Here is an 18,773-nt window from a genome sequence, read left to right as displayed (position 1 = left end):
CCTCCTTTTCATCTGCCTCTTCCTCCTCATCATCAGCCACTCTCATCTCAGGTGGGTCTTCTACTACCAGCTGCTGCTGCCTCATGATGGCTAAGTTATGCAGCATGCAGCACACAACAGTGAACTGATCGACAATCTCAGGGGAGTATTGCAAATAGCCTCCAGAATGGTCCGGGCACGGAAATGCTGTTTCAGGATGCCAATGGTCCGCTCCATGATGCTGCGTGATGCAAAGTGCGACATGTTGTATTCCTGGTCAGCTTCCTTCCAGGTTACGCGTAGGGGCATCATGAGCCAGGTGGCAAGGCCGTACTCTTTGTCTCCCAGTAGCCAGCTCTGACCTTCTGGCTGCTGCTGAAACATGGCAGATATAACGCTCTTGCATAGGATGAACGCATCAAGGGTGCTCCCAGGGTATCTCGCATCAATCGACATGATACGATGCATGTCATCACACACAAGCTGCACATTAATGGAGATGAAGCCGTTTCTGTTCTTGTACATCTCGGAATCCTCCAAAGGTGTTCGCAAAGTGATCCGGGTACAATCAATGCAGTCTTCTACCTTTGGGAAGACAGCAATCCTGTAGAAGCCCACAGCCCTTTCACGCATTGCCTGGGCAGTCATGGGGACCTTTATGTAGTCATTCCTCCGGGCATATAGTGCAGCAGTCACCTGCCGAATGCAGACATGTGTTGCATGTTGAGAAATGGCGCACACGTCCCCAGTTGTAGCTTGGAACGATCCAGATGCATAGAATGAAAGTGCAGCTGTATCCTTCACTTCAACTGACAAAGCAGTCCTGCTGACGCTTCTAGGTTGCAGTTCTGCTTTTACTAACTCACAGAACTCAGTTACAACTTCTTTGCCGAAACGCAGCCATCTCACAAAGTCTGCATCACTCAGGTGCAGGTATGAACGCCTGTCTCGATATACCCAACGTGAGTAAGTCCTCCTGCCCATCACCTTAAGGGCTCTGAGGTTCCTCATGCCATGATGTCTCCTCCGCAGCACCATCATGCAAAAGGCTTGCACAAGGTATGCCATTGTCAGTATTGCCCCATGCGTAAACTTTACCTTTGCAAGAAGCTCAAAATGTCAGGCAGGCAGGACAAGGTTCTCTGTTCTCTCTCCCCATAAAGTCTGAGCAGGCACGGTGATCGGGAACCCCCCAACCCCCCCGGGCTACATTTGATGCGTAGTACAGGCTTTTGATGTCTTCCGTATGCCTTCCACAGTTCACCACCCACCCGGGCTTGATTTGATGGGTAGTGCAGCATTCTGATGCCTTCCGGATGCGTTCCACAGATCACCCCCTCCCCCGGGCTTCTTTTGCAGCCGAGCCCCGAGCCCCTGTGTCCTGGCGCGGGACTGACTCTGCCGGCCGATGCTACAACCTTCCAGCCCTGTTTGCAGACATTTGGTGGTGGCATGTCAGTTGAAAAAAAAAACTTACAGAATTCCATCAAACTTCCATTTACTGCGTTATAAGGTAAAACAAATGTAATCTTTATTATGCATATTTAAGTGTTCTTGACTCCCTCCAAAACTTCACTGAAAAACAATAGCGTCTTTCGGCGTCGATTTTTCAATGTGCGCTGCTTTTTCTTAACTCACCGGAAGGGTCACATACGCCGACCGAGGAGAATTTTTGGGGGAGCAAACTTAGATAATTGACAAAAACTGGCGCAGACTTCAGGTTACGCCCCCTATGACGCAAAAAAAAACTGCCCTAAAAAATCGTAACTAACTGAGTTACGCTAGCGCACATTCCTCCGGGAAACTTACATTTTTTAAACTTACGCCAAAAAAAGCATCGTGCGCCAAAACAAACTGTGCAAATCACTGGTGAAAATTGACCCCATAGAATTGTAAAGTAGGGAAGTTATGCTAAACCTGTATTGAACCTTGGTTAGACCACACTTGTGTATTGCGTACAGTTCTTGTCGCCATATGATAAAAAGGATATAGAGGCATTGAACAGGGTGCAAAGAAGATTGACAAGGCTGATACCAGAAATGCGAAGGTATACATATCAGGAAAGGATGAACAGGCTGGATCTCTTTTCTCTGGAAAAGGTATTGATGAGAACCGAGTAGAGGTCTTTAACATTATGAAAGGTTTTAATAGTGGATTCAGAGAGAATGGCCTAGAAATCCCAGCTGGCTGGTTCCCGCGGGCGATCGACTGAAATAGGGAAAAAAAGATGCGCACTTACCTGAACCTGCTGCGTCCACGAGAGATTCCGGTCCTGAGGCCTTCACTCACTGTGCATCGGAGCGCGTGCAGATCGGACATCCGTAAGCTGGAGCTGTAGTCACATAGCTCTGGGCAGCCAATCAAGGTAAAGTATTTTCTCATTCATAAAACCTCTCCAAACACCGAAAACACGAACAGAAAATAGAAAAAATACACCACGTATTTAACATTAATTTAAGTTAAGGTACTTTATGTCTTATAAAAAAAAGATATTTTTCCAATTTAAAAAAAGTTTTTTAATTATGGTTTAAAATCAACTTATCGTAGTGGGGAGAGTTTCTAACAATAACGTGTTATTTTAATTTTATTTTATTATGTTTTTGTGTGTTTTAAAACTATTACACCTGTAAAAGTAGGCTATGCGCAAGAGTTTTCAGGACATCCGTTGGGCAAGATGTGGGTAAATACTGCAATCTTGCCCTTGTAAATGTCCTTACTCCCGAGATGTGGAGGATACATAAGAACATAAGAATTAGGAACAGGAGTAGGCCATCTAGCCCCTCGAGCCGAGCCTGCTCCGCCATTCAAAAAGATCATGGCTGATCTGGCCGAGGACTCAGCTCCACTTACCCGCCCGCTCCCCATAACCCTTAATTCCCTTATTGGTTAAAAATCTAGCTATCTGTGATTTGAATACATTCAATGAGCTAGCCTCAACTGCTTCCTTGGGCAGAGAATTCCACATATTCACAAACCTCTGGGAGAAGAAATTCCTTCTCAACTCAGTTTTAAATTGGCTCCCCCGTATTTTGAGGCTGTGCCCCCAGTTCTAGTCTCCCCAACCAGTGGAAACAACCTCTCTGCCTCTATCTTGTCTATCCCTTTCATTATTTTAAATGTTTCTATAAGATCACCCCTCATCCTTCTGAACTCCAACGAGTAAAGACCCAGTCTACTCAATCTATCATCATAAGGTAACCCCCTCATCTCCGGAATCAGCCTAGTGAATCATCTCTGTACCCCCTCCAAGGCTAGTATATCCTTCCTTAAGTAAGGTGACCAAAACTGCCACGCAGTACTCCAGGTGCGGCCTCACCAATACCCTATACAGTTGCAGAAGGACCTCCCTGCTTTTGTACTCCATCCCTCTCGCAATGAAGGCCCACATTCCATTCGCCTTCCCGATTACCTGCTGCACCTGCAAACTAACATTTTGGGATTCATGCACAAGGACCCCCAGGTCCCTCTGCACCGCAGTATGTTGTAATTTCTCCCCGTTCAAATAATATTCCCTTTTACTGTTTTTTTTTCCCCAAGGTGGCTGACCTCACATTTTCCAACATTGTATTCCATCTGCCAAAACTTAGCCCATTCGCTTAACCTATCTAAATCTCTTTGCAGCCTCTCTGTGTCTGCTACACAACCCGCTTTCCCACTAATCTTTGTGTCATCTGCAAATTTTGTTACACTACACTCTGTCCCCTCTTCCAGGTCATCTATGTATATTGTAAACAGTTGTGGTCCCAGCACCGATCCCTGTGGCACACCACTAACCATCGATTTCCAACCCGAAAAGGACCCATTTATCCCGACTCTCTGCTTTCTGTTAGCCAGCCAATTCTCTATCCATGCTAATACATTTCCTCTGACTCCGCGTACCTTTATCTTCTGCAGTAACCTTTTGTGTGGCACCTTATCGAATGCCTTTTGGAAATCCAAATACACCACATCCATCGGTACATCTCTATCCACCATGCTCAAAGAATTCCAGTAAATTAGTTAATTTCCCCTTCATGAATCCATGTTGCATCTGCTTGATTGCACTATTCCTATCTAGATGTCCCGCTATTTCTTCCTTAATGATAGCTTCAAGCATTTTCCTCACTACAGATGTTAAACTAACCAGCCTATAGTTACCTGCCTTTTGTCTGCCCCCTTTTTTAAACAGAGGCGTTACATTAGCTGCTTTCCAATCCGCTGGTACCTCCCCAGAGTCCAGAGAATTTTGGTAGATTATAGCGAATGCATCTGCTATAACTTCCACCACCTCTTTTAATACTCTGGGATGCATTTCATCAGGACCAGGGGACTTGTCTACCTTGAGTCCCATTAGCCTGTCCAGCACTACCCCCCTAGTGATAGTGATTGTCTCAAGGTCCTCCCTTCCCACATTCCCGTGAGCAGCAATTTATGGCATGGTTTTTGTGTCTTCCACTGTGAAGACCGAAGCAAAATAATTGTTTAAGGTCTCAGCCATTTCCACATTTCCCATTATTAAATCCCCCTTCTCATCTTCTAAGGGACCAACATTTACTTTAGTCACTCTCTTCCGTTTTATATATCGGTAAAAGCTTTTACTACCTGTTTTTATATTTTGCGCAAGTTTACTTTCGTAATCTATCTTTCCTTTCTTTATTGCTTTCCTAGTCATGCTTTGCTGTCGTTTAAAATTTTCCCAATCTTCTAGTTTCCCACTAACCTTGGCCACCTTATACACATTCGTTTCTAATTTGATACTTTCCTTTATATCCTTAGTTATCCACAGCTGGTTATCCCTTCTCTTACCGCCCTTCTTTTACACTGGAATATATTTTTGTTGAGCATTATAAAAGAGCTCCTTAAAAGTCCTCCACTGTTCCTCAATTGTGCCACCGTTTAGTCTGTGTTCCCAGTCTACTTTAGCTAACTCTGCCCTCATCCCACTGTAGTCCTCTTTGTTTAAGCATAGTACGCTCGTTTGAGACACTACTGCCTCACCCTCAATCTGTATTACAAATTCAACCATACTGTGATCACTCATTCCGAGAGGATCTTTGACTAGGAGATCGTTTATTATTCCTGTCTCATTACACAGGACCAGATCTAAGATCGCTTGCTCCCTTGTAGGATCTGTAACATGCTGTTCTCAGAAACAATCCCGTATGCATTCTATGAATTCCTCCTCAAGGTTACCCTGTGCGATTTGATTTGACCAATCGATATGTAGGTTAAAATCCCCCATGAATAATGCCGTTCCTTTTTCACATGCCTCCATTATTCCCTTGATTATTGTCCACCCCACCTGTCAATCTGTTGACTAATTGGAAAAGCCGGTTTTCAGCGCATGTGCATTGTGCGCTGAAAACCGGCTTTTGCGATGTCTTCCCGGATCTGTACACACTCTGTATGGACCCGGGGAGGCCGCGATTTCTGGGCCATTGTTTCCACTTGTGGGAAAGAACATGACTAGAAGGCATCAATATAAGATAGTCACCAAGAAATCCAATAGGAAATTCAGAAGAAACTTCTTTACCCAAAAAGAGTGGTGAGAATGTGGAACACGCTACTACAGGGAGTGGTTGAAGCGAATAGTATAGATGTATTTAAGGGGAGGCTAGACAAGCATATTAGGAAGAAGGGAATAGAGGGTTATGCTGATAGAGTTAGATGAGGAAAGATGGGAGGAGGCTCGACTGGAGCCTTAAAAGAAGTGGCTGCAGAGATAGTGGATGCACTGGTTGTAATCAAACAAAATTCCTGATTTTTGCAGAAGGTCCCAGCGGATTGGAAAACCGCAAATGTAACGCCCCTATTTAAAAATGGAGGCAGACAGAAAGCAGGATACTATGGACCAGTTAGCCTAACACATGTCATTGGGAAAATGCTGGAATCCATTTTAAACGAAGCAGTAGCAGGACATTTGGAAAATCATAATTCAATCAAGCAGAATCAGTATGGTTTTATGAAAGGGAAATCATGTTTGACAAATTTGCAGGAGTTCTTTGAGGATGTAACGAGCAGGTGGATAAGGGGGAACCAGTGGATGTGGTGTCTTTTGATTTCCAGAAGGCATTCGATAAGGTGCCACATAAAAGGTTACTGCACAAGATAAAAGTTCACTGGGTTGGGGGTAATATATTAGCAGGAATAGATTAGTGGCTAATTAACAGAAAACAGAGGGTTGGGATAAATGGATCATTTTCCGGTTGGCAAACAGTAACTAGTGGGGTGCCGCAGGGATCGGTGTTGGGGCTTCAACTGTTTACAATCTATATTAATGACTTGGATGAAGAGACCGAGTGTAATGTAACCAAGTTTGCTGATGATACAAAGATGGGTGGGAAAGCAAATTGTGAGGACACAAAAAATCTACAAAGGGATATAGACAGGCTAAGTGAGTGGGCAAAAATTTGGCAGATGGAGTATAATGTGGGAAGATGTGAGGTTATCCACTTTGGCAGAAAAAAATTAAAAAGCAAATTATAATTTAAATGGAGAAAAATTGCAAAGTGCTGCAGTACAGAGGGACCTGGGGGTCCTTATGCATGAAACACAAAAGGTGAATATGCAGGTACAGCAAGTAATTAGGACGGCAAATGGATTTTTGGCCTTTATTGCAAGGGGGATAGAGTATAAAAGCAGAGAAGCTCTGCTACAACTGTACAGGGTATTGGTGAGGCCAGTTTTGGTCTCTGTATTTAAGGAAGGATATACTTGCATTGGAGGCTGTTCAGAGAAGTTGGTTGAAAACTAGGTTGATTCCGGAGATGAGGGGGTTAGGCCTATACTGATTGGAGTTCGGAAGAATGAGAGGTGATTTTATCGAAACATATAAGATAATGAAGGGGCTCGACAATTTGGATGCAGAGAGGATATTTCCAGTCATAGAGGAATCTAAAACGAGGGGACATAGTCTCAGAATAAGGGGCCAAACATTTAAAACTGAGATGAGGAGGAATTTATTCTCTGAGGGTTGTAAATCTATGGAATTCTCTGCCCCAGGGAGCTGTGAAGGCTGGGTCATTGAATATATTTCAGGCGGAGATAGACAGATTTTTGAGCGATAAGGGAATGAAGGGTTATGGGGAGCGGGCAGGGTAGTGGAGTTGAGTCCACGATCAGATCACTCATGATTTTATTAAATGGTGGAGCAGGTTCAAAAGGCCAAATGGCCTACTCCTGCTCCTATTTCTTATGTTATTATAAATGTTGACATGGACTGTTTAGGCTGAATGGCCTGTTTCTGTGCCGTTTATCCTATGTGATCCTATGTAATTAATGAAATCACTCAAAATGTAAATGTCGACTAGTAATTGAGCTAATGGCCCTGAAATTCCGGTCTCTGTACGGAGTATGTATGGACCCGGGAAAGCATCACAAAAGCGATTTTCGGCGAGCAATGTGCATGCGCCGAAAATAGGCTTTTCCGATCTGTCAAGTTTTAGCTTGACAGATCGCACGCATCTCGAGGAGAAGGACAGTCCCACAGCAGAGATTGGTCTATTTGCCCATCACTTGCCCTGTGAATGTCCTTAAAATGCTTGCACCTGTTAAAAGCAGGCGCATAGCCTACTTTTACCAGTGTAAGAGTTTTAAAACATATCAAAAACATATAAAAATAAAATTTTAAAATGCATATTTGTTAAAAACCCTGCCCACTCAGGTAATTTTATATTAAACCATAATTAAAAATTTTTTTAAAAATGGGCAAATATTTATTTTTTCAAAAACATTTCTATCAACTTCAATTTCTATAATATATTTATATGAGGTGTTTTTTTTAATGTTTTATGTATTTTTTTTGGTGTTTAGGGTTTTTCTCATCAATAATAATCGGAGTTTCGGACTTACGAAACTCCAATTACGATGAATGAGAAAATACTTTACCATGATTGGGTGTCTAGGCTCATGTGACTCCTACGGATGTCCCAACGTGAATGCTCTCCGTTGCGCAAGAAGAGGAGGCCTCGAGTCCGGGATCTCTGGTGAGCATTCGACCAAAAGTTAAGTGCACATCTTTTCTCTTATTTTTAGTCGAACACCCACACAAGAAGAAACTGGGATTTCAGGGCCAATAACTTCAAAAGCAGGACAAACTAAATTCTTATTCAAACTGGTTTTCCTCTAGCCTAACAATTCCCTGAGATATCTGCACTCCTCTAATTCTGGCCTCTTGGGAATCCCAATTTTAGTCGTTCTACAATTAGCGGCCGTGACTTCAGCTGCCAAGGCATTAATTCCCTCCCTAAATCTCTCCGCCTCTCTATTTCTCTCTCCTGCTTTAAGATACTTCTTAAAACTCTTTGACCAAGCTTTTGGACATCTGCCCTAATTTCTCCTTTTGTGGCTCAGTGTCAAATTATGTTTTCTAACGCTCATGTGAAGCACCTTGGGATGCTTTACTATGTTAAAGGTGCTATATAAATAGAAGTTGTTGTGGTTGGTGGTTATTAACTTTGTCCCTGGCGTGCCACCTGGGCTGAAGCTCGAGCTTCGTCTTTTTGGTGTCTTCAATTCAATTGAAGCGATCCAGATCAATTCCAAGAATGTAATTTGCATCAATTGGATTCTCATCAATACCTTTTTCCAACACTTCACTTATTTTTAAGTCCTGAAACAACTTAGCTTCCTGCACGCCCCTGCAACCCCCCTGCCCCCCCACCCCCCCACCCCCGCCATCCCACGGTCTGAGCCAGACACTTGCAGTCTGAATTTTCCATTATATTTGTGGAAGGGGGCGCTGCTAATTTTCTTGATCATATTCATTATCGGCGCCAGGATGGGGGCATTGATAGTATTAGGGTCTATTCAACGCAAATAATGTACATCAACCAGGGAATCCACATGTTCTGTCGCTGTGACTTCTTTCACACTTAGGTTGTGAGAATCCTTCAGCAGCATCTCCTGTCCTGGTTGGATTATCTTTATCTAGTCAGGCACTAGCATGTGCATTGGGAGCGCTGGAGGTGGTTGCCATGGTCTTTTGGGAGCGGGTCCCACCTCTGGTTTTGTTGCAACATATCTATCTTTTGGTTTATTTTCTGGTCTATTGTTTCGTCCATCTTCCGCATTTCCTCTCTTAGGCCGAGAAATTCAGGTTGTTTGCACCTCCGGTTAGAGTCCCCAGGGGGAGTTAACGGTTTTGTGATTGATATGTCCTTACTATGCACACGAGGCCCATACTTGAGAGAAGGTCACTCTGTGACCAGTTACCTTTATTACCAAGACCTCAAGAGGCTGAAGATGGGTGGAGCTTCCCCTTTTATACCGGAAAGTCCAGGTTAGGAGTGTCTCCACAAGTTCGCCCCCTGTGGTCAATGTTCTCAAGGTGTACAACTTAGGTCAGCTTATACATGGGTTACAATGATAGTTGAATACATGACATCACCTCCCCCCAAAGTCTTATTGGGATCACAGGTTAAGTCTCTCTGGTGGTTTACGCTCCCTTGTAGAGTGCCTGAGTTGGGGCTCCGGTTGTTGGGCGCTGGCCTGAGTGTCTGCTGTTTGTGGTGCCTCAGGCCTGTCCAGACTGCCCACAGTGACTGGGCTCTCCTCCTTGGTTCCGGTGTTCGGTCACCTGTGGTGGAGTAAACTCTACATCATGTTCTTCCTCTGCTGCTTCTATGGGGTTGCTGAACCTCCTTTTAGTTTGATCCACGTGTTTGCAGCAGATTTGTCCATTGGTAAATTTAACTACCAAAACCCTATTCTCCTCTTGGCAATCACAGTGCCTGCAAGCCACTTGGGCCCTGCAGCGTAATTAAGGACAAAAACAGGATCATTGACATCAATACATCGCGCCCTCGCATTCCTGTCATGGTAGTCACATTGTGACTGCCTGCTCTCAACAATTTCTTTCATAGTAGGGTGTATAAGGGATAACCTGAGCGTCCTTTTCATTAGCAGCTCTGCGGGTGGAATCCCTATGAGCGAGTGTGGTTGGATCTATTGGCCAACAGGAGGCATGATAAGCGGCTTTGTAGGGAAACCCCTTTGATTCTGAGCATCCCCTGTTTGATTATCTGCACTGCTCATTCCGCCTGGCTGTTTGAGGCCGGCTTGAAGGGTGCCGTTCTGACATGGTTGATTCCATTGCCTGTCATGAAGTCCTGGTATTCATGGCTTGTGAAGCACGGGCCATTGTCGCTGACCAAGACGTCCGGTAGACCATGGGAGGCGAACATTGCCCGTAGACTTTCTACCGTGACAGAGGATGTGCTTGAATTTAAAACAGCACACTAAATCAATAATTATTATCAGTAGCTTATTCTATTGTTTTAGCTTGATCCACAGCAGAAGGAACAGGCAACACTGGCTATTTGCTGAACCTTATTTTCTTTTTAAATTTAGCTCTTTGTATTCTAAATTATCTCGAAAGGACAGAATGTGTAAATATCCCACAATGATCTAAACACCAGTCAAGGCTGCTGTCAAGGCAAAGATCTTGGTGACTTCCAGTCGCGCTGGTTTCATATTTAATTTATAGGGATCAGTGGCCCCAGAAATCCAGCCTGTGCACTCAGTGTTTCAAATATTTGAAATGCAATCTGGAGCTTGAGCCTTAATGCAGTCATTCCAGTGATGATGTTGCTGCTGCTGCTCCAATATTTATACAGGGTATTATCCTGTTATGTAAAAAGTTGTATACCGTCAACTCGTGGCAAGAGATGGAATAAAAACAACAAAAATGCTGGAAACACTCAGCAGGTCAGGTAGCACTTGTGAGGAGAGAAACGGGGGTATTTTAGCGAAAGAGTGAAAACAGGCGCTGAGACATGCCTGTTTAACAGTCTGGTTTTAACTCACTATTTGGGGGCTAATCATTGCCATGATTTACATGTGCCTGCAGGTTTAGCACTCAAGCGCTGATTAGGAGCAATTTTCTTGGAGCGGTATATGTAGCCTTCACGCACCCACTTTCTCTGAAGGTGTGGTGTGCTCTGGCTGACATACAACGGAACGTTTGACGATGGCTCAGGGACAGTGGGATAGGGCGCAGCACTGGAGGTCCTGGTGGAGGAGGTCCAGAGGAGGAGGGATGTCTTGTATCCGCGGGGGGGAGGGGTGTGTGTGGGGAGGAACCTACCTCGCCCTCCTGTCCTTCTCTCCTGCAGCAGCTGATACTGCTCTGTCTGGCTTCATCTCCTCCTCCCATTCCTCTTGCAGACAAGGGGGACCTCTGGCAATATCCCCATCACCAAGCATGCCCTTTCTTCTGGTGGCTCCCATATGGTCTCCAATACAGTTGCACAGCACTCACTCTCTTTAGGTGAAGTCCTCAGAGAATTTCTGGGAAATACGCCAATAGAGTGTTGGTGAGGTCTTGACAAAGGGTCCCATAAAGTCTGCTCCGTCGATCTCCAGCAGCAAGTGGATAGAGAAATCTGAGCTTAGCGTGAGGAAATCCTCAGCAACTAATTGTTTTCTCCTGTTCTGCTGGCCGCTGTTCGGAAAGATCGTTAACTGCAGTGCTCGCCAGTAGAATGCTGCTCAGCCTCTGTACTGAGCTCTAGCAGGTATTTTAATTGTCAATCAGAGCCTTAATGATCCTTGGGGTGGCCGTTCCTCGCTTGGGCTTCAACTCCTTTACAAAAATGGCGTCCTGCGCGAAAGGCGAGCTGAACCGGCATTGCGGCTCAAGACTTCATCATGGCCACCTCTCCTTAACGCCTAAAGTATTCAGAGAAACTTGTCCCCACAGAGTTCACGGCCTTGATATTAATCCCCCACGATGGGCGGGAGAGGGAAAATAAACGGGGAATAAGCACATTGTAGTTTTTACAGCGGCAGGTTTCGAGGTATCTGAGTGTCCCACCATGGAGAAGTGGGTCACTTCATCAACATAGTTAAAATCGAGCTCCCACGGTGCAATTGGGAGCCCGATTTAAATTTGACAGTTGTCGCACGGACGAAGGTTCATCGACCTGAAACGATAACTCTGTTTTTCTCTCCACAGATGCTGCCTGACCCACTGCGATTTCCAGCATTTTCTGTTTTTATTTCAGATTCCAGCATCCACAGTATTTTGCTTTTGTATTAATGTTGGGATTTAAATGTGTCCTGTCAGAATGGTTGTCTAAAACTCGACTGCCAGAAATTCTGTTTGTATTTTTGACCCTAATTCCATGAAGAGATACTGCATTAAACTGATAATTAATCCATCGTGCTCCGTTGATGAAAGCCTTTTGCTGAAACAGTGCCATATTTCCCTCCGATGCAACAAAAAAGCCCGTGCAATCTCACACACTGAGCCAAGAAAGTGTTCAGGAGATTGACTAAAAATGGAACTAAATAAGGGAAATTTTCATTTGTATGTTTGTTTTTTCCTAATTGACATCCTGACAGGCAATTGAACACCCTGTGTATGGAGATATGTAGGTCAATAAGGAAGAATAACCGAGTAATTTCACTCTAATATGCTCAGTATTTATTTCTGCACAATGTATTTAATAAGCGCCAGCTGAGCACCTATCATAACTTCACCTTTGTACCAGAATTTCCTCAGAATTGCAGTGATTTCGCTGCACAAACAAGCAACCCTACCTGCCTTCACTCACAACATCAGCACATTTGCAATTGATTAAGACTTGGCCAGTGAGTGTACTAATTACTGAACTTCATCTCCTGTGTTGTTTCAGTGTTGTTTTACTCACGGGTGTGCCAGTACTGATAGTTTTTTGAGCTCCGAAAACCAATTAAAATGGATGGCTGAAATTATAAATTGATTATTCAGATATACTAGACGGTCCCAAATTCACCACAGCTTCTTGTGTTCATGTTCTTCAGTCCCTTGCACAGTAAGGTGAGACTGTCATACTGGGTGAACCCACATTAATTCAGATCATATTTTAAGAACTAACATACAGAATGTGTTAATTATTTGGGCCTGAAGAATTAAATCTGCAGGGCTCGAAATTTCCCTCCGCCCGAAACGAGGCGCACTTACCATTTTTCAGGTGCTGCGGACATTCCGGCAATTTTCAGCTCTTTGGTATCGGTTTCTGGTCGGAGCGGTGTTGGTGTCGGGAAAGGGGCGGAAGTGGGGACGGGTCAGAGCGGTCGACGCTCCAAGTCATCAACGTGTCGCTGATGACGTCAGCGCGAGGCGTCACAATGTCCCTCCCTTTCAGTTAAAGGGGAGGGCGAACCCTATAGCCACTTTAGTGATCAACACCAGGCCAATAGGGAGGGTTTCGGCACTCGAGGAGACGCCAGGCTGTCTGTTGGTGGCCCGGCCGAACCAGCGGGCATAATTGTTGCCCGAGATGGCAGTCAGCCGACGATAAAAAATAAAATGGAGTCGCCGGCAGCACAACCTCCCCTTTAAGAGCAGCCACAAAAAGGGTACTGACACAAAAAAAATCTGTCGGGGCACCGACTGGCCGCGGCACCGCTCCCACCGGGGCTATTTTGCACGGTGCATTTCCCGCGGAACAATTTCCTAAAGGGGGTTGCTGTCGGTTGGTAAGAAGCGGTGCGTGCACGATGCAGCAGGAAAATGGGCGGGGTGGTCCCGTGCACTGCTCCAAAACTAAAGGAGGGCAATATACAAAATGGCGGCCCCTCCACGCCGACCGAGCGGTGATTCCTTACCGACCCATGGCCGCCTCTTTGAGATGGTCATGGCCCTTATACAAGGGCAATTTCAGCCCCGTAGAATTGTGTAACATACCTGTTCTAGCTTGTGCTTAACAAGACACTGATTAATTGATTTAATTTGCAATTGATTTCAACTTGTCCTTGACTTATTGATTGTAATATGTTAATTAACAAAGCCAGAGGAGAAATTAATGATTGGAGCTTGTCCTTACCACACATTGGGACTTGTTCTCATTCATACAACCGAAAACGTACACACAGCGCAGTCTGAGGAAAAGTGAAAGTTGCCTAATCGCAGCATTAGCGAGATGTGCTGTCAAAGTCAGTTGTAAAACGTTTCCTTGTGCAAGGCCAGAGCACAAGCCAACTTGAAACCTCATGTCTGCTTCTTCACAGATATCGATGAGTGTGCCATAGGGGTACACAGTTGCTGGAATGATTCAGTCTGCGTGAATCTCGAAGGAGGATTTGACTGCCGATGTCCTTTTGGTGAGCATTGCACTGGCGACTGTCCCCATGATGAAGGGTTAAAGCGTAATGGACAGGTCTGGACCTTGAGAGATGATCGATGTTCTGTCTGCTCATGTCAGGTGAGTGCGAACAATCTTGTGGTAGGGGTTCACCTGAGACATGTTTCACTGCGATTCGAGAAAATCCCCAAACTCAATCATCATGGCTAGAGCCATAATTTGGTGGGCTGTTTAGCGAGATGACTAAGTTGTGTTCCATGTCAATTAAGAGAAACACTTCAGAACATATTTTAATTTTTATATTTAAATTGGCGCACTTGTGATATAAGGCTCTCAGTTTACAGGCATTGCTGAGGCAGATAAAAATATGGCCCCTAAAATTCCAGTCCAGACTAAGGTGGAAACCCAGGGGATCTTCAGATCAGACAGTAAATGAAGCAGAATCGGATTCTGCTTTATTATTTCTTGACATTTTCTGATAGGGGAGCATGGGCAGACTTCCTTTTTGTCTGGCGGAGTTCCCAACAATGATCCGTCTAATTTTTGGGGGGGCCGCATGGCACAGTTTTTCCATTTAAAAGCCGGTGAGCCGGCTGCGCGGGACCTCCAAAACGGGAACATTGGTTCCCAACTATTCCAGTCATTTTTCCCAATTCTGTCCTTGCAATGCCACCTGGGAACTTTCTCCACTGAGAACTGTCACGAGTCTCACAGAACCTTGCCAGAGGGAATCGATCCTCTCTGGGATTGACTACCTTGAAAAAATACTCCACGGCTCCAGTGGGATCTGTTTGTCCACAAGACTCGCTTTTTCATTGGTCCCTTCCATCCCAGTCCCACTCTTTCTCATCAGAACAGATTGGCGCTGCCCCGACATTCAGGCGGGCAGTTCGGGTCGGGTGCTGCTGAACTTACTGGTGCAATGCAACCTCCCCGTATATTCAAAATACCCAATTGCCCTAATTGAGATGGGGATCTGTGGCTTTTTCTTTGAGCAGACTTGGGGTCCACTACAGAGTTCCACTGACATCAAGGCCCAACAGGAATTGCAACACAGAAACCTCAGCTTCGAAGATGGCAGCACTGCACAGCTATCTCTGGAAATTCTGTTGAATGGCGAGCCTTTGCACTTGGTTTTTCCTTTCAGGCACAGGGATTGCAGAGCCTTGCAAACTTGTGCGAGTTCTGGCCACAAGAAGCCGCAAAGACATGTACATCAAGATTAATTCTAAACATGGTGATGTAGCAAATAGCACAAAGGTTCCTCTAGATTTCTAACAATTTTGAGATAAATGAGATGGCTCGCTTTATTTTTCTTCCAGTGACCTGCATTTTGCAAACTTAGGGCTAGAAATTCGGCATCACCCGCTTTGAGACAGCGCCAGGGCGCTAACTTTAGTGCCAGGCAATGTCTACCGCCTTAAAGTGCGATGTTCAGTTGTATTGCCCCAAGAGGAGAGTGGAGCGCTAAGAGACGCGTTCCACACTCCTCTTTGAGTGCCAGCAGAGCGATAGTGCAGTAGGCCGACTCAATTATTTGGCGCTATTAGCCTCTGAAGATGAAAAACAAAATCCTGCTGAAAGTTTCAATAAATTTCACCCGCGCTTCCCCACTATTGCAACAAATAAATAGAAATTTAAAAACTGAAGTTTCAGCACTTGCACTCCGGATGCTATCACCCCGGATCGTCGCTGGATATACTGCTTTCCCCTGCCTGCGCTATCGCAGGCGGAAGGGTAAACTTCACTGAAGGTCGCGGAAGGAGCTGACAGCGCGGCGCTCGGTATTTAGCGGCCCCTAAGTAGCGCCCCTCTCTGGCACCAAACAACTGCATTTCTCCCGTTAGTTTCTCAGGCAGGCACAATTTTTTGCCACTCTTAATTTCTTGAGGGTAATGACAATTTGACCTGTAATGAGCACGTTTCGCATACCTGAGGTTTAAAAAGAAATATTTGATGAAAATTGTCATATATTCATCCAGCATTGTAACCCATGTATAATCTGGCCTAAGTTGTACACTGTGAGAACAATGACCACTAGGTGGTGAACTTGTGGGAGACACTCCTAACCTGGACCTTCAGATATAAAAGGGGAAGCTCCACCCACTTCCATCACTTGAGTGCTAAGGAATAAAGGACAGGTCACAGACTGACCTTCTCTCAAGCATGGGCCTCGTGTGCATTTATACTGTACAGTAAGGACGTATCAATGGCGACGAGAAACTGGGATTTAAACCACGCGAGCATGGCCACTAGCAGAACAGACGAGAGGTACTGTGTTAAGGAATGGTTGGGGCAGAGATTCAACATTGTTAAAGCAGCACACAATTCTCCAGGCAGACAAGGGCAATCGGGCATGCCCCAACATGTAGTCGAACCCAGAGGGGGAGTTCGACAGAGACAATGGCAAGCTGAACGGTGATTCACACCATTGCAAGGGACAATGCGGCCAGTAATGGGGCCATCAACACCTGTTAATGGCGCACTCAAGGACAATCACAGGGGCAGTCAGGGACGATCGACTGGCAAGGGACCTTTTGTTTCCAACAACAGCGCATGTTGGAGGCGTGGAGGCACACACTCAGCCGGAGTTTGCAGAGATGAGCAATATACCTGCAGAAATGAACGCTGGGGGAAATCGCTGGAAGCTGAAGTTCATGTGGAGCACGTATACAGTTCATACACCAGGACACCACCGATAATAATGAAAGTGCTCCTCAATGGCATCCCAGTATCAATGGAGCTAGACACGGGGGCCAGCCAGTCCCTGATGGGTATCAAACAGTTCGAAAAGTTGTGGGCATCCAAGGCCAGGAGGCCAAAATTATTGCCGATTGACGCACAGTTACGGACAGACACAAAGGAGATAAATCCGGTGCTAGTCTGCGCCACGGTAATCGTGACCCACAAAGATTCGGAGAACAGGTTACCACTCTGGGTTGTCCCGGGGGACGGTCCCGCACTACTGGGGAGGAGTTGGCTTGCTGTCATGAACTGGAAATGGGGCGATGTCAATGCAATTTCCTCTGTGGAGCGAGTATCATGCTCACAGATCCTGGATAAATTTGACTCATTATTTCAACCCGGCATTGGCACTTTCATGGGGGCCAAGGTAGTGATTCACATAAACCCGGATGCCAGGCCAGTACACCACAAGGCCAGAGCGGTGCCGTACGTGATGCAGGAAAAGTTAGAAGGCAAATTGGACCGCCTGCTGAGGGAAGGCATTATCTCGCCAGTCGAATTCAGTGACTGGGCGAGCCCGATCGTGCCGGTGCTCAAGGTGGATGGGTCGGTCAGGATATGTGGTGATTACAAGGCCACCATCAATCGGGTGTCACTCCAAGACCAGTACCCGCTACCGAGAGCGGAGGACCTCTTTGCGACACTATCCGGTGGCAAACTTTTAAAAAAATTGGACCTGACCTCAACTTACATGACCCAGGAGCTGGCGAGTGAGTCGAAGAAGCTGACCACCATCACAACACACAAGGTGTTGTTTGAGTATAACAGATGTCCGTTCGGGCTTCGCTCGGCCGCCGCGATCTTCCAATGAAATCTGGACAGCCTCCTCAAGTCGATCCTAGGGACGGTGGTTTTTCAGGACGACATCCACATCACGGGTTACGATACTGAAGAACACCTCCACAACCTGCAGGTCCTTTCATGGGAAAAATGTTTTTGGTTGTAGTAGACGCCTATTCCAAATGGATTGAGTGTGACATTTTAAATTTAAGCACATCCTCTGCCACGGTAGAAAGTCTACGGGCAATGTTCGCCGCCCGCGGTCTACCGGACATCTTGGTCAGCGACAATGGCCTGTGCTTCACAAGCACTGAATTCCAGGACTTCATGGCAGGCAATGGAATTAACCATGTCAGAACGGCACCGTTCAAGCCGGCCTCAAACGGCCAGGCAGAACAAGCAGTGCAGATAATCAAACAGGGGATGCTCAGAATCCAAGGGGATTCCCTTCAAAGCCGCGTATGCTTCCTGTTGGCCTACAGATCCTGACCACACTCGCTCACAGGGGTTCCCCCGCAGAGTTGCTAATGAAAAGGACGCTCAAAACCCGGTTATCCCTTATACACCCCACCACGAAAGAAATTGTCGAGAGCAGGCGCCAGTCACAATATGACTACCATGACAGGAATGCGAGGGCGCGATGTATTGATGTAAATTACCCTGTTTTTGTCCTCAACTACGCTGCAGGGCCCAAATGGCTCGCAGGCACTGTGATTGCCAGAGAGGGAAATAGGATTCTGGTAGTTAAACTTACCAATGGACAAATCTGCCGCAAACACGTGAATCAAACAAAAAGGAGGTTCAGCAACTCCATAGAAGAAGCAGAGGAAGAACACGATATAGAGTTCACTCCACCACAGGTGACCGAACACCGGAACCAAAGGGAGGAGAGCCCAGTCACTGTGGGCAGTCCGGATAGGCCTGAGGCACCGCAAACAGCAGACACTCAGGCCAGCGCCCAACAACCGGAGCCCCAACTCAGGCGCTCTACAAGAGAGCGTAAACCACCAGAGAGACTCAATCTATGATCCCAATAAGACTTTGGGGGGAGGTGATGTCATGTATTCAACCAGCATTGTAACCCATGTACACTGTGAGAACAATGACCACTAGGTGGTGAACTTGTGGGAGACACTCCTAACCTGGATCTTCAGATATAAAAGGGGAAGCTCCACCCACTTCCATCACTTGAGTGCTAAGGATAAAGGACAGGTCACAGAC

General features: G+C 45.8%; 1 protein-coding gene across 1 annotated transcript in view; it reads left to right on the top strand.

Moving 5' to 3' along the window:
* Nucleotides 1-18,773, top strand: part of LOC139280163 (protein kinase C-binding protein NELL1-like) — a 1,006,941-nt gene that overhangs the window by 933,178 nt on the left and 54,990 nt on the right. The window contains exon 17 of the mRNA XM_070899716.1: nt 13,954-14,147. Within this exon, the coding sequence (XP_070755817.1) occupies nt 13,954-14,147 (194 nt within the window). The remainder of the gene's footprint in view (nt 1-13,953; nt 14,148-18,773) is intronic.

Source organism: Pristiophorus japonicus, chromosome 14 (assembly GCF_044704955.1).
Source record: "Pristiophorus japonicus isolate sPriJap1 chromosome 14, sPriJap1.hap1, whole genome shotgun sequence".
In the NCBI taxonomy this organism is placed as follows: domain Eukaryota; kingdom Metazoa; phylum Chordata; class Chondrichthyes; family Pristiophoridae; genus Pristiophorus; species Pristiophorus japonicus.
The sequence above is the reverse complement of the archived record's forward strand: the minus strand, read 5'-3'. Positions and strand labels throughout refer to the sequence as shown.